This window comes from Nannospalax galili, unplaced genomic scaffold, assembly GCF_000622305.1.
Source record: "Nannospalax galili isolate Female #2095 unplaced genomic scaffold, S.galili_v1.0 scaffold105, whole genome shotgun sequence".
NCBI classification, from domain to species: Eukaryota; Metazoa; Chordata; class Mammalia; order Rodentia; family Spalacidae; genus Nannospalax; species Nannospalax galili.
In genome coordinates this window covers 178,448-195,316 of record NW_008354502.1, presented here as the reverse complement: position 1 = coordinate 195,316, position 16,869 = coordinate 178,448, and the positions used below count along the sequence as shown (strand labels likewise).

The 16,869-nt window shown below is 40.2% G+C and overlaps 1 protein-coding gene across 5 annotated transcripts in view; it reads left to right on the top strand.

Moving 5' to 3' along the window:
- The window catches only part of Slc44a1 (solute carrier family 44 member 1), a 205,953-nt gene that overhangs the window by 76,060 nt on the left and 113,024 nt on the right, over positions 1-16,869 (top strand). For all 5 annotated transcript variants that reach the window (XM_008851699.3, XM_008851698.3, XM_029555295.1 and 2 more), the window contains exon 4: positions 12,829-12,965. In XM_008851699.3, the coding sequence (XP_008849921.1) occupies positions 12,829-12,965 (137 nt within the window). The remainder of the gene's footprint in view (positions 1-12,828; positions 12,966-16,869) is intronic.

The window sequence follows — 16,869 nt, the reverse complement described above, 5'->3', positions numbered from 1 at the left end:
TTTAATCTTTGGTTATACTTTCCTTTTGGGTGTTTAAGGGCATACAGTTGATCCAGATAAACATTTATTTTTACTCTTAAGGTCCTTTGAGGATCTGTTCCTCAGGGGTCACATGGGCTTGGGAGGAGCCCCTGGCTCCTTTCTTTTACCAGTTCTGCCTATGTGAAGATAAGTCAAAGGTCCTGCTGGACCATGGCTAGCTTTGCTTGGAAGCACGGACGAAGTGATCCCTCTGTGTTGACCCTCCTCTTTGTAGACTGGACCCTGGTTCAAGTCCATCTGGTGGGGTCTCTTTGGCCTCCTTGATCAAGAGGACAGGTGACCCACTACAATTACAGGACATTTTGGGAGATGCTCATAGTCCCCTGGAACTAGTCAACCTAGGAGGGCAAGGAGCAAAAACTGTCATTTATGTCCCTCTAACCAAATTAGTATAGGCTTCGAAGTATGTCTGTTAAACATCCAAGAAGGTTAGTTCCACCAGTCTGGTACTTTAAATTACTGTGTGTCATGAAGATAAATCTTGGGCAAAGACCAATTATTCTCAGATAAACCTTATCTAGACATATATTTCTTTATCTGCTATGTATAACTCAATAGGTTATTGGACTAATATGGTTCCCTCTGGTTTTTAAAACTAGGTAGGCATTATTTATCTCTCATTGTCTAACCCCTATGAAAAATTTTAAGAACCAGGAATAATTTTTAAAATTATTCTTGCTCACAGAATAATTTCAGAAGATTAAAATGAGTTGAATATATTGTAAGACAGTGGGATGTGACCAATACCTGTGTACTTCAGAGGGAGAAATGAGGAACAGCACAGTGGATGTGTGTAAAAGATCAGACCAGACATCTAGGCTAAGTGGAGTTACTGAAGTTGAACACCAAATGAGCTGTGAGCTTTTGGACTTTGAAAGCAGAAAGAGAAACTTGGGGGTTTCATTAGAAGTTGAAAGCCCCAAAGCCACCAGGCAGACTATAAATCATATAAACAAGAGTGGCTGTACGGCCCCAGGAGATACTGGACACTGAGCTGTGGACAGGGATTCCATGGTTCTTGCTGAGAAAAGGAATGCAAGTAGAAGAGCCGTTGATGCTAGTTTTTGTTTTTTTCTTCTTTTCTTGTACATGTGTGGTGTGTGTGTGGTGCCATGTATATGTGGGTGTCCTCATACATGTGTGTGTGTGTGCACATGTATGTGTATACTATGTAGGTCTGAGGTTAAGAATCTCATTTGCTCTTCTACCTTATTCTTTGAAACAGGCGCTCAGTTGAACCCAGAGCTCACCTATATGGCTGCATCATTGGCCAGTTCACACAGGAGATCCCTGTCTCTGCTTTCTGGGCCTGCAGTTACAAATGTCCACCCTCTATTTTACATGGCTCCTGGGGATCTGAACTCCAAACTCTGGTCCTCTTGCTTGCTTACTCCACAAGCGCTTTAACCACCGAGCCACCTTTCCCAGTCCCTACGATGCTAATACTTTGAGCAAGGTCAGATAGATACCTGTTGGTAGGCAGAAGAGTGAGGGCAGCACATAAGACCTGCCAATCTTCTGATCATTAATGTTGGCACTTGGTGGGGTTGTGAGTGGCTAAGTGGTGGAGCACGTGCCTGGCACATTCAAGGCTCTAGGTTCATCCCAGCCTGCAGAAAAAAATAAAACACCAACAGCAACAAACTGTTGGCAGTTGGTGTGCTAACCACATAAGACATGTGAGTGAGTTATTCTCACTGAGTGAAGATTACATACCTGTAGCCACCATTGTCGTGTTCCTTTCAGGGAAACCAAGCAGAGGGTGGTGGGTTGCCTTTCTAGACCAAATCATGTCTCAGGTACCTTAGAAAACCTGTCTAATTGTAGACTAGTAACAGCGATGGGAACAAAATAGAAGAGATAACATGAGAAATCAAGAAAAATAGAACCTGTGAAACCAACCAGTGTTTAACAAAATATATTACATTGAATGATACTATGAAGAAAGCTACATTTAGACCCACTTTAATCTCATTCCCTACAAACTAAATTCCAGATGAATTAAATATTTTGAAGTGTCTATTATACTTTGTTAAGAGGGGATAATTTATACATTGTTGAAGCAATAAAGAAATTAAGTCATATAAAGTTTGACATGTTTGATTGTGAAAATTTTGATTCTCTAATAAAAAGATAAAAGCAATACAATGGAAACAGCATTTTCAATTTTTCCGTCATTCAGATGAGGATATCATAAAGGTGGATCCAAAGGAGAGCCAGTCAAAGAAGAGTTTGCACTGTAGAAAATAACAGTAATATTTGGCCTGAAGACCTTCATTAATAATTTCGACATATAAGTGAGACCCAGGCCCTGGGTGTTTTGGAAGAGCACATACAATAGTGATATATGCTCCTTAGCACAGTATCTGGCACTGGACAGATATCTTCATTATCATCATCATCTTTCAAGACAAGTTTCAAGCTGGACGTGGTGGTGTTCACCTTTAATCCCAGCACTCGGGAGGCAGAGGCAGGTGAATCTCTGTGAGGTTGAGACCAGCTTGGTCTCTGTATCAAGTTCTAGGCCAGCTGGGGCTACAAAGAGACCCTGTCTCAATAAACAAAGAGAAAACCACCAAGTTTCAAAGTTCCTTGCCAGAACTTCTGTTTTTAACACAGAGGGGAAAACACAGCTATTTTAGCCAATGTTATGTGTGTTGCTTACAAAGCACTTTACCATATTCTGCCTCATTGATTCTCACTCTAACCCTGGGAAGTATTTAATTTTTTTTCTCAGTGGAGGCTTTCTGGATTCACTCTTAAATAGCCACAGAGACACAGCTTGGTCTCTGTCATCACCTGTAGTTATTCCACCTATAAAATCACTTCCATGAAGCTGGGAATCCCCCGTTCTGGACACAGGCTTGGCTTTCCATTGTACGTGGAGTTTTGTAGCTATTCTTCAACCTCTAATCCTTTGCTCCTGTATTTTCTCCTGAGTGATATTTCATCAATTTTCATCCTTATTTTTAATTTTTTTGTAATATATTTTTTTCATAGTGTTGTGACAGTATGTAGTGCCTGTGTCTGCTTCATTCTATGTTGTACAGATGTAAAAAAAAAATCTGTGTTGGGCAAAAGCTTTGAGTGGCCATTTTTCCAAAGGAGATGAATGATGACGCACAAAACAGGAGTTGAAAAGGCGTTTGACATCATTGGCCATCAAGGAAATGCAAATCAAAACCACAGAGTTACCCCCTTCATACCCACTAGCACTATGATATTAGAAAAAGGCAGTTTCATATGATGTGAAGATTTTATTTTGTAGGTATGAAAATACTGCAGAATTAGATTTTAGCCCCTCACACATGGCTGTTGGAATTTAGAGTAGAACAAATGATTTGGTAACCTGACTATTCCTCAAATGGTTAGATACCATTGCTGTATGACCTAGTAATCCCACTCCTAGATGTACCTACTTACAAGAAATAAAAATGAATGTAAACACGGAGATAGACGCATGAATGTTAGTAGCAGTGTGATTAATAATAACTCCCAAAGGAAAAGGGAACACGTGCAAGAACTGATGAATGGATAAACAAATGTGGTATATCCATACAATGGAATATTATTCAGCCGGAAAAAAGGAGTGAAGTACTGATATGCTGCAGCATGATGAAACATGAACTCATGCTAGGCAGGGCTAGAGAATGAGAAGTGACAGCTAACAGATGTGGGGACTCTCTTTGTAGGGATGACAATACCCCAATTTTGGTGATAGATAAGCAGTTTGGTAATATATGCTTCAAAACAATGAGTTGGTTGGGCACACTGGCAGCTGTGGTAGTCCCTGGGCCTGCCTGTTGTCCCAGCACTGGGGAGGCTGAAAGTAAGAGGATCCTTTGAGCCCAGGAATTTGAGACCAGCCTAGGCAACTTAGTGAGACCCTGTCTCACGGGGAAACAGGACACAGTGGATCTCACAGTATGCATTGGTGAACTTATGGCATGTTAATTGTGTCTCGATGAAGTTAAGAGAAAACAAAATCTTTTGCAGTTGGCTCATGGCTGCTCACAAAGTTCATTTAGAGAATAATTCCTTTTGATACATGGTATTGACAGTGAACTTGGTTCTGGTAATGTTCCTTCAGTTCACTTAGTCAAATGGAAGACTTCATGTCACTCTGATGAAATGTTATTATAAAGTGTTTTATTCATTTTCTTATCTCAGTTCAACATAGGAAACACAACTTATTGTCAGTGGCACTTGGATTTATTTGGCAATTATTTCTCTGTCTTGGGTACATGTATAAGGAGACAGACATTGTAGCTTCATGGGATAATTGATCTTTCTCTTTTGCTTTTCCATTTGCCTGCCTTTGTTTCTCAATGTTAATATGTCAAGTGCATTAAACACAAACATTCTTAAGTTGGTGTATCATCTTTATCCCTCTACACTCTCCTCTTCTTTCTGAGTTCCCTGTTTGTGGTTTTTGAAACAGTGCTGCTGTGTTATTCAAACTTTTCTCAATCTTGCATCCTCCTGTCCCCACCCTCCTGAGTGCTAGGACTATAAGATTGGCCACAGTCCCTAGCACTCTCCTGTTGTTTTGAGTGGAACAAGATGACAAATCAGAATGCTAGGCAACATCCTTAACTCTTTTCTTACATTTAGAATCAGTCGTCACATTTCCTTACTGAGCCCAGTGCTTTCGAAATCTCATTTTCATTTCCATTCTCACCTTAATCCAGGCCATCCTCTAGTGATAGAAATCAGGTAGCCTCCTGCCTGGTCTCCTGTCTATCTGTCTTGTTCATCTGTTGTTCATTGCAGCAGATGAGCTCCCAACAGCTTCCAGCAGCTTTAGGATGATCTCCAAACTTGCTCGTCTTTTTGATATCTAGCTTTAAGGCCTGCAGTCTAGCTGCAGCTATTTGCTTAGCCATCTGTCTTTCATCCCAGCCCACATTGACCATGCTGACCTTTTCCATTCCTCCCACGCTTATGCCTTTGCCAGCTCTGTTTCCACCCCTTTCCCCCACACTTTGGCTACCTCTTACTCATTCTTAGTTCCTGGCTTTAGGTATTTCTTCACAGATACCTACTTTGACTCTACTCATGAGATCCATTTGACCCCTCCTCTGCCAGCCTCTTTTCCCAGATTAGCACTTTCCTACTTCAGCCCCTGGGTGCTGAGTCTCCTGATAATGGCATTACTGATAGTAGCATTAGTCCATTCACGAAGGTAGTACCATGGTCACCTAGTGACCTCTGAAAGCTCCCTCTTCCTAACACTGCCACAGTAACGACTTTCAGTATGTATTTTATTGTTGTTTTTGTTTGAGGCACTATTGGGAATTGAACATGCTGGGCTAGCACTCTACCACTGACCTACATCCCCGTTCTTGGGTGTGAAGTTTTGAGGGACAGAAACTTGAATTTTATAGCGCTGTTCATGCATGCTGGGGGCAAGGGCTGTTGCAAACATTTTCCTACCTCCTTAGTCACTGTCTGCTGTTAAAATTTTGAAGACAAATCTGTATATTTTCAATGTCTTTCTCCTTAGGTTTGTTCTAGAACATTGAGGGCCAACAAAATTTCAGTGAACTGTGTGTTGTTGTTAGTTGGGTTAGTTTAGTCTGGATTTGTACCAGTTTTGGTGTGTTGGCCCCATATGGGCTGTATATGACTGCCTTTCTTGGGAGACTTGGTTCCTACCCTGATGAGATGCCTGGACTTGCCTTCTCCACTCCATACAGGAAATAAGAGGTCTCTTCTATGGGTGGAGTATGGATCCTCAAGCTCTCCCCAGTCTATATTTAGCATTAGCAGAGCTCTTGGCTCCAATGTTGTATTTTTCCTTTTGGTGACTCACTGACAGCAACACACTCTATAGAAAGGGGCTATAAATTGTAAACTGATATGGGGTAATAATTGGAAAAATGATCAGACTCCATTTTTATTCCCCTCTAGGGAAGACGTGTATCAGGCATCACTAAGGCAGGAAGCATCTGGGGCTTTTCTGCCAGCTTCCCAGCTTTAGTGTCGCAATGCTTGATTAGAGAGGAGCGAAGCCAAATTCGGCAGGAGGCGGCCAACAGACCCAGTATCTGCTTGCCACCTCTTGCTCCAAAAAGCCTTGCCGCAGAGAGTTGCCATGGCAGCAGGAGGCAATTTAATGGCGAGGGCTCATCTCTGGAACAGCACTGCTGTGCCCCAGCCATTCCCTCTGGCCTTCAACCCAAGCGGCAGGGTATACCAGGGCCTCACTGTGAGGTGGCCACGTGACTACTCATTATCCAGTGGAGCAGAGTGTAGGATCCTGAGCCTCTAAGGACAGCCCCCTCTTATCCCTGCTTCTCCTTGGCGTACCTCTTTGATGTCCCATCCTGTAGTCAGCCCTATCCGATTATTTGCAGTTCCTTAAATATGCTCTTTCATGCTCCTGTGCTTTTAGGCATGCAGTTTCCTCTGCCTAGAGTGCTCCCTTCCCCATCTGTCTGGAAAATTCCTACTCGATTTTGAAATGTAGCTTAGATTCTGCCTCCCCCTTCTCCTTAAAGCTTCTTCCAACTCCCTTTCCTGTGTGCAGAGTTGCACAGTTTCTACGGCCATTGCGGCCTTGCCATGCACCACACAGTTTTGAAATGATTGCTACTTGTCTCTCTTTCTGTAGTCTAGGTTATTTACATTAAAAAATTGTGTTTTGTGAATTTTTATATTGAAAAGGACTTCCCCAGGAGTAAATATTTTAGAAATGTTTGTTGAGTGAATGTTTTTCCATATATTAATCCTGTTTAATCTTATCATGTGAATGTTCCACAGGGTGTAAGATACTATATTGTGACCAGGTGGGGTTCTGTCTGCTCTGTGCCTTCAGAGGGTGGACCTGGTCTAGCCAGTCTGTCTGTCTGTCCCTGACTCTCCATGTCCTCTCACTGTCCATTTGGAACTGCAAAGAATTAACAATTGAGTCAGTCTTCCCAGAGTTTGAGCTGATGTGAGTGATCTCTAGTGGTTATCCACCTTCCAGGTCAGTTCCCATAGCTGATGGATTAAAATGTAAGGACTCAGGCAAAACACTTTGTGACACGAAGTGAATTCTCCTCCTGTGGTAAGACAGTAGAAGCAAGATGGAGGTTTAAGCTTCCTTTAAACCTTCTCTGGCATCATAATTGGGTTTCATTTCTGCTCTAAACACAGCTTTGTCAAGCCACCTCTTTGCTGTGCCTCTTTTCCTTTGCCGGACCTTCTGTGACTTAGTGCCTCTCCTTTGCTCCTGCCCAAAGACACCCATCTTTGATGCATCTGTCCTCCTAGTCATTGTGTAGATGGACCGTTTTACTTAGATATTCTTCCCTTCCCTTTGTGACATAATATTGTATTTCCATACTTGCAATTTAGAGTGAATTTATTTCTTATCTCCCTCAAATTACCCCAGAAGGCACCTGGACTGGAGCATGTATTTATAATGCCTCCCTTGCTGGCTCCTGCAATGCTTGCTTTGAGTATGCTCTGAATTGTATGTGAGGTTCTTTCCCCATTGTTCTCTCACTTTTAAGTTCAGAGCCCACTTAGGCTGTTTTACAATTTCCTTGCTGATGTCTTCTCAGTACTGCAGAAGCACGCCTTGCGTATGCTGCATGTGCAGTGCCTGTACCTCACAGGCATGTCTTGTACATTTGGCATGTGCAGTGCCTGCAGGCGTCCAGGCTATTCAGTTTCTAGGGTGTTTTTCTCATTGTTTCTCATTCTTCCTTCATTCTCGCTTTTGGTATTTTATTCATTCCAGGTCCTCTAAAGGATGTGAAACTTAAGCAAAGCTTGTTTTTTGTTTTGTTTTGTTTTTGTTTTTTCTCTTTTTGAAGCAGGGTCTCCCTGTGGCCCCAGGTGTCCTGGAACTATGTAGACCAGGCTGGCCTTGAACTCACAAAGATCCGCCTCCCTCTGCCTCACAAGTCCTGGGACTACAGGCGTGTGCCACCATGCCCAGCAGCAAAGCTGTTTTTTAACCACTAATAGATCTAGTAAATGATCCACTGAGGGTAGCTGTACAAAACTGGCTTCTAACTTAAGATTTATGGATTATGTATGACACTGCTTTTCTTCCTGGGAAAGATGGGGCTCAGAGGCCAAAATGTGAAATCAAGAATTTTGGGCAGGCTTTAAGAGGGAGACAGGACAAGGGTCTAAACTTGAACCAGTGTCCAGTCTATAAAGAGGAGGGTCAACACAGAGGAATCATTTCCTCCATGCTTCCAAGCGAAGCCAACCATGGTTGAAGAGGACCTTTGACTTATCTTCACATAGGCAGAACTGGTAAAAGAAAGGAGCCAGGGGCTCCTCCCAAGCCCATGTGACCCCTGAGGAACAGATCCTCAAATGACCTTAAGAGTAAAAATAAATCGGTTTATCTAGACCAACTGTATGGCCTTAAACACCCTAAAGGAAAGTATCACCAAAGATTAAAGGGGCCAATATAATTTCATTAGAGTACATATGTATAGCTAAAGGCTACATAACAAGCAACAATGCCAGATAGGAGATACCCTCTTTTGAGTTGTTGGCCATGGTGGCCAAAGGGATTCCCAGATAGTAACCCAGCATAGAACTGGGAAAATGAACAGCAGACCCCAATCTTATCCAAAGGAATATTGACAACTGATTACTGCTAGATGAGGAACAGCTGACCCTCCTAAAACAAAGACCTCCAGATAGGCTGACTAGATTCACCAAAAGGGCAAGTAGTGGGGCATGGCTGGGGGTGCCCACAACACAGCAGACAGTAGCAGGGATATCAGAGTATATTTTAATCAAAAAAGTTGCCTGGGACACTTCTGCAAAATTTATGTGCCCCAACTCTTTCCCTACCATTGACTGGTGAGAATTAAATTGGAATAGGTTTTTAAAGAATATTTTATTTATTCTTTTTATTTTATGTGTATCAGTGTACTGCCTGCCTGTATGCAAGTGCACTAGTGCCCTGCACTGTCCGTGGAGACCAGAAGAAGGCATTGGATTCCCTGGAACTGGAGTTAATGGACAGTTGTTAGCCACCATGTGGGTGCTGGAAACCAAACCCAGGTCCTCTGCAAGAGCAGTCAGTGCTCTTAACCATTGACATCTCTGTAGCCCCTATGATAGATTTTGAGAAACCTTTCCACAGTGTTTTGTTGCCTTTATCCTGTGTCTTCTGGCTGAAAAACACTGCTCTATAGATTTCAGTTAATGGTCCCCCTTATCTTCAGGGACTATATCCCAAGACATCATGCAGGTAATCTAGAGCCATGGATTGTATTGACCCCTGTATGTACTTTTTTTTTCTCCTGTGAGTCCATACCTGTGATATAAAATTTAATGCATAAATTAGGCCCAGTAAGAACTTAAGAGTAACTAACAATGAATTAGAGGAATCAGAACTGTGTAGTATAATAAAAATATTTAAAACTTATATATTGTTTATTTCTGAAAAGTTATTTCTGACCACAGGTAACTGAAACTGTAGAGAATGAAACAGTAAATAAGGGAGACTACTATTATCCCATCTACCTCATTCTTAAGTAGAGTTGGTTGTTTATTTCATTGTCAAAAGGAGGGAAAGCCTTTCATCATCCAAAAAGTTTTAACAGAATTAGAACCTAGGGCCTATAAGTTACTTTTCACATTGTGTGTGTGTGTGTGTGTGTGTGTGTGTGTGTGTGTGTGTATGTGTTAACTGGATCTAATGTGTTCTTAAACTGGGGATGGTATGAAGTGTAAACATATGTTATTACTAGAAATTTTTGAAGATACATTTAGAATTGTATTTTAGTTCCCTGAGTTTTCTGAAACTATATATACACTAACATGGACCATGCTAGTTTGACAGTGCTATATAGTCATTGTGGAATTCCTCTCACCCTCTTGACTCTGCTTTTGCTGTGCTAGACCTATTCTGGAGGCTTAGTTCCTACTAAGGCTATGACCTAATGATCACAAACATTACTACACTCAGTTTTTCTTCCAAATGAAAACTAAATGTTAGTATTATAGTCCTGACTCATGCCCATCCCAGAATGGGTTGAATTTGGTGTCTTGCTGTCATGAAGAATTGGTAAGAGGCAAATTGCTTTCTTGTTGCTAATGATATGAACTGTTGTACACGCACTACATGTGATGTGCTGTACATATTACCATTGGCCTTACAGTGGACCATAGAACATGTAGTATATAGTTTTACAGCTAAGGAAACTGAGGCTCAGAAGGAAAAATATATTCTTTAAGTTAGAGAACTATTAGAGAGGACCAGAAGCCATGCATGGTGTGTTTCTGTAATCTCAGCTACTAGGGAGGCTGAAGGAGGAGGATTGTGAGTTTGAGATGAAGGAGACACTGTCTCAGAAAAAAGAACCAGCAAGCTAGTTCAGCTTGATGTGAATAAAGCACAGTACAAGGTTGCTGCCTAGTCACAAGTATAAATCACAGCAGTGCTGTAGAGTGTAAAATAAACACAGCCAGGGCATTTTTAGCCTTAGAGAAGGCAGAAGTCTGAGGACAACCGAAGTATTTATTCTCAGGCGGTTGCCATTGATCTAGGCCCAGCTGTGAGGCCCTGGCAGCCTCTGGTTTTCTTTCCTTGTCTCTAAGTCTATTTTCTACTGGTCATATGATTTCTCAGCACCTCGCTTATCACTGTGTACTGTGCACACAGCTCCCCCATCCCAGCCTTGTTGCCTGCCTCCCTGTGTCCTTCCAAAGATATACCACTCTACTGTATACAATTAATATGCATAGAGTTTACTAGAGTGTCTGGCACAGGATGAATATTCAGTACGTGTTGGCTTCATTTATTATTGGTATTGTAGTGGTGGTGGCAGGAGTAGTTGATTCACCCTCCTCCAGGACCTGAGTATTCCCTACCCAGAATCTGGCTTTGTGAAGTTCATTGTACCGGGCCCTAGGAACAGACATGATGAATCAGATGCATAGGACAGATGGAGAGAGAATTAGTAAAGGAGTGCTAGTTTCTATCCACAGGTTGCAGAAACGTTCCTCTGTGTCTGCCTGTACTAACCACCGCCTTGTTATTGGCCATGGAAATTGTCCATGAATCCCACTTTCAGATCGCATCTGATTTCCATACGTTCCTTTTATCTGTGTGGAACAATTATGGTTTTAGAGCTCCGAAGAGGCTAACAATGATAACAAAAATCCCTTTTAAGAGAAATGGTTGTTCATTTGTACTGTAGCTTGTGCCTCCCTTCCTGATGGGTTCCTGGTCCCCTCGAACACAAGGTGTGTAGTGTTACTCCATCAGGAAAGGCCTCTCTAATATCCTCTCCACCTTTTTTTTTTTTTTCCTGGCATCCTTTTATAGTTCTCATTTCCTGCGTAGTCTGTTTGCTTTTCTGTTTTTACACCTAATCCTAATTCTTCCCTCTGTCATAGCCAAAAGGCTGAGAAATAATCACCAAATTCTTATATTTAGTTGTATTTCTAGTGCTGATTTGAGTGCTCTGTGGGAAAAACTATTGACTTCTCAAAACTTGTTAGGGACTCAGAAGATTGTGCCAGGTTGGAGTCTTCAGCTCTGTGGGCAACCATTCTTTCCTGTGCCCTCTCCCTTAGTCTGTAACACTGCACTTGGCTGATCTCATTGGGGGGTGTTTGGAGCCTCACTTCCTCTTCCGGCAAGTGATAATGTGGGTCTCCCTTCCCTTATGGGTCATTGGCCACCTATCCACGAGAACAGAGACAGCTTCAGTGAGACAGTTCGTTTATTCAGTGGGGGTCAGGGAAAAATAGAGGGTGGAGGCAGCAGCCAAAGCTTCAGCTGATAGGTGTTCATAGTATGCTTTAGTTACATGTGGTAGGGGGATCCTATCATCTGGCTATAGGGCAATGCCTAATTATCATATAGAAAAAACCTGGGGGCAGTTTTATTGCAAAAGGTCATGTTCCAAATAAGGCCAGGCATCTGTGCTTGGTGGCCCTTTCCAGATAAGGTCAGGCAGAGAGCAGGAAGCCCCTGCTGAGAAAGGGAGTTCTCCATACAGCACCTAGCTCCTTAGAGCTATCTGGACATGGCAGACTGCAACCTTAGCAGCAGGGTTCCCCAACATGATGATACCTACTATCTTTGTCTTCTCTTTGGTTTTTATCACATTAAAAGTATCTGTTAATCTGTGATTTCCAGTTAAGCTTCCCTTTTTATATTTGTAAATATACAAAATATAGAGGGCATGATTTAGGTCTGAGTATTATTTTAATATATCTGTTATGGAACTTTTTAATAACTAGTATTAATTGTGGTTATCCCAATTTAAGTGTAATCTGCATTGTTTCCTAGAAAGTGGTAATTCTTAAAAGTAAAATTAAAAACTTATTCTGACACCCTGAGTTGACTATAATGTTGGTGTATATTTTTCTGGTTTTCACTCAGCATTCTATTCATATCAGTATGTAGTCATTAATAGACATATTTCCATTTTGATGATTATGTATTAACCAAAGTTTATAACTTCCATAAAAACTATAATTTATGTTATATCACAGTATTGGGATAGCCCAATAAAATTTTTTGACAGAGCAAAAAAACTGAAATAGATGGTTTGTGATAAAATGTGCATATCATAAAAATATAATATTAGGAAAATAAATTATGAAAATAAGTCCTTCAATACGGATTCTCACTGTTAACATTATAAGTAGTTATTTTTCAAAAATTCCACCTCTGATTCTCTTTGTGAAATGCTTATTGTGAAGCCGTGTAGAATGATGTTCTTTATATTTAGGGTTAGTCAAATACTCAACGAACTAGACTGTGTTTTGCAAAATAATATTTCAGTTCTTTTCTCCATGCTTTAGGTATGTGTTCTTTTTGGATCCATGCAATCTGGACTTGATAAATCGGAAGATCAAGTCTGTAGCACTTTGTGTGACAGCGTGTCCGACACAAGAATTGAAAACCTTGAGTGATGTCCAGAAATTTGCAGAGATTAACGGTGAGACTTAAGGCTGTCCAAATCTGTACCATGGTTCCCTTTTGTCACTGTTAAATATTACATGTTTGCATTCTAGTTGACGTTTGTCTTACTAGTAAATATGTCATAAAATAACCTTTAAGAGGAAAAAATAATTGAATTTTGGAATCCCTAATTTAAAAATACTAGAGTCAGCGAGGCGTGGTGGGTTACACCTTTAATCTTAGCACTTGGGAGATGGAGGCAGGCAGATATCTGTGAGTTCAAGGCCAGTCAGAGTCACATAGTGAGAGTTACCCTTGTCTCAACAAATAAATGAATAACTAAAGAGTCAGTTTAAGGAACTTGTTAAAACTCTAAGATTTGTTGGGTTCAGTGGTGCTTGTCTATAGTCGTAGCCACTGAGGAGGCTGAGGCAGGAAGATTGTTTAACCCTAGTTTGTATACCTGTCAGATGGTGTCATTCACTGGTTAAGAGTATCAGCTATGAGTGAGACCAATTGTTTGGTTCAACTGTTGCTTCTATTTGGTAACTTTGAGACCCTGGACAAGTTATTTGACTTCTCCATACCTCAGTTTCCCCAGATGCTATAGGGTTAATGTCTGTACCTAACATACCTCATTAGAATTTTTATGATAAATCAGTATATGAAAAATATTTAGAACAGTATCTTGTAAAAAGACAGTGAAAATGAAAAATGGTAAAAAAATGGTGTTGATTGCTGTCGTTCCTCTTCTGCAGTGGAATGTGGTAGCCCCCCCCCCCCACTGTCTCCATTAGCAGCCTTATCAGTGGTCAGAGTTTTCAGTCCACACTAGCCCACTGCTCAGAAATAATCACTGGTGAAAAGTTAAAGTCTGTGTGTGTCTTACGCTGGCACTCAGAGCTGTGGTCTAGCCTTGGACTGTCTTCCAACATGTCCTCTCAAACATACTGGATGTAAGTGTTGCTGCTTTGAACTTTAGCTGTCATCGGGAGCTTGTCCTTGTCCTCTGTGTGGCCTTCTGTCCTGATCTGTTACGGAGAAATGGCCTATGCTTTCCTCTGGCATGTTTTGTTTCCAGGCCAGTGTCCCACTAAGTGAATGTGATACTGGGTGTGGTGTATCTTAAGAAGACCCTCCCAGTGAGGATGGTAGCTTTGTCTTTCAGAAGTATCAATCTATAAGTGTTTCAGAATAACACCTTTAGACTTTGGGGTCAGTTGCGTTATAAAAAAAATAATAAAGAATCTGGGCACATTGGTGTACAGCTGTAATCCAGATCTTGAGAAAGGGCAGGAGAATGGTTAGTTCCAAACCAATCTGGGCTACATAGTGAGGGCCTGTCTCAAAAAGGCACAATATAATAATAATAATAATAATAATAATAATAGTAGTAGTAGCAATAGTAGTAACAGCAATAGTAATAATACAGCAGCATAAAAAAGCACAACAGTAGAAAGTAGAGACAATAATTTTAAGTAGCAAATGTAAAAGCTGTATTAAAATTTTAATAGCAAGGAAGCTTTTAGTACAGGAATCTAGTTTTAATAGCAAACTCTAAGTTGGAATTCCTGAATTTCTCAGAGGAACTTTAGTTGGTTTTTGGATGGTGATCTAAAACTGTACCTGGTAAGATATAATTTCACTATTACTATCATCACTGAGAGAGTTTTTCCTCCATTTCTTATGTTCATATCCTGCCACTTGGTCTTTGCAATCATTTGAAATGTAAATTTATTCAGAAGGAATAGACAGTTTATTAATATCTATTTGTATCTATGTTTATATAGTATATTCTGTTTATTTTCTGTTTATTTTAGAAAATAAAGGTCCTTTGATCCCAAATGTTTAGACCTCAGTTATCACTTCACAGAGGAGTCTCTTTAAGAGATGATTGAGAAATATTCAAGTCTCTTAAGAGAGAATAATTAAGTCTATGAAAAAGCTCAAACCTAAGAACTTCATCTAATGCAAAAACACAGATGAAAGCTTTGTGGGATTAGATTTGCAGTGATTTCTTGAATGGCACCTAATAACTATTACCTGAGTCATAGGAGACAAAAGAAAACAGAATTAGATTATGTCAAAACTGAAGTTCTTAGACGTGGTGCTGTGTGCCTGTAATTTCAGCATGTGGGATGCTGAAACAGGAGGATTGCTTCAAGTTCAAGACTAGTATGGGCTGTGTGGCAAGACCCTGTCTCAAAAATCAATCAATCAATCACAAACTTTTATGCACTCAATGACAAAATCAAGAAAATGAAAGTCAACTAATGCAATGGGAAAAAATATTTGCAATTCTTTATGTCTGGTCAGGGGTTAATGTTCAGGAAATAGAAGATCCAACATTTAAAAATAAAACAAACAATCCAAGTGCTGGTGAAGCTGTAGAGAAATCAGAACCTTTGGGCACTGTTGATGCAAATGCTAAATAGTATGGTTCACATGGAGAACAGTATAAAAGTTCCTTTAAAGTCCACCAATCTCCACTCTCTGAGTACTTATTTAAAAGAATTGAAAACAGGATCTGAACCCCCACTTACATGTCCATATTCACTGCAGTGGTATCAACAGTAGTCAAGAGATGAGATCAGCCTAAATGCCCATTGACAGGGGAATCAATAAAGAATCTTGCAAGCCAGATGTACTGTCCAGTGTCTCAAAAAGAAGAAAAAGAAAATGTCTTATATACATGTAACAAAATTAAGAAAAAAGTAAGCCCAGTCATGTGCTACTACATGGATGAAATGAGGACATCAAGCCAAGAGAAATAATTGCCACAGGACAAAACGCTGTAGGATTCCTCATACATTAAGTTCACCAAGACAGGAAGCAGAATGGTAAATGGTAGGGGCTCTAACAGAGTTGAAATAGGGAGTTATTGTTTAATGGGTTAAGAGTTTCAGTTTTTCATGAAGAGCATTCTGGAGATGGATGATGGTGTTGGTTGTGAACTCTTGTCAGTGTACGTAATGTCACTGAACTACAAATAGTTAAGATAGTTTCATGTTACATTTTTTTTCATAATTAAAAAAAAAAGTCCTTAAAAGAGAAGGATCTTGTATGAGTTACTTTTTAAATGCTAATTCTAAGACAATTTAAAATGCAGGATAAAAGTGTTTCTTACTAGAATGAAAAGATAATGTAAATCCTTTTCAAAAATTTTGAGTTTCCATGACAGCACTTGAAAGTACTTTCTAGCACTTAAAACCACCCATTTACATAAACTTTTGTTATCTTTAGAAATTTGGTCCTGTAACAGTGTTTGTAGAAATATATTTATTAGGCAAATAAAATATTCCTTCAAATCTTTGTTTCTTTTAGGCAAGGAAGAGGAGTTGGTTTTTTGGGATATTTGTATCTGAGTATGGTAGAGAGGTTAGAAGAAATATCTGGAAATTGGATTGTTTATATGAGGATGCTGCTTTCCTACAAACAGCTTCAGATGGGAGCATTTAGATGGATGTGAAAATACACATTCTAATATGTGAATTGGGTGATAGATAATTGTGAATTTCCCATGATTCATAATTCATACATGGCACGAATATACATACATGATGCTAGAAAACAGTTTTAAACAGCCTTTTAAAAATTCAAGTTACCAAATACCACAAGGACTTAGTATTAAACGTCTTTCAGTGCTTTATCATCTTGTCGAAGTTGTATCTGGATTTCCTGGGGGCAGGATCCGGCTGTATTTATCTCTGAGTATCCATGCCCGAATACAGGAACTCACATAATGCTTTACAAAGAAGAGTGGACTGGATTTCCCTATCTGTCTCTATTGCCGCTTAATAATTTCTAATTCTCAGCATTCTTTATCTGTCATTCTATATCCATATAAGTTGCTACCAGCAGGGAAATTGTTTGACTTCAGTCTAACCAGAATTGCTGTGAAGTCAGTTCTTTTTGTTCATCTCAAAGTAATTCATCTTATT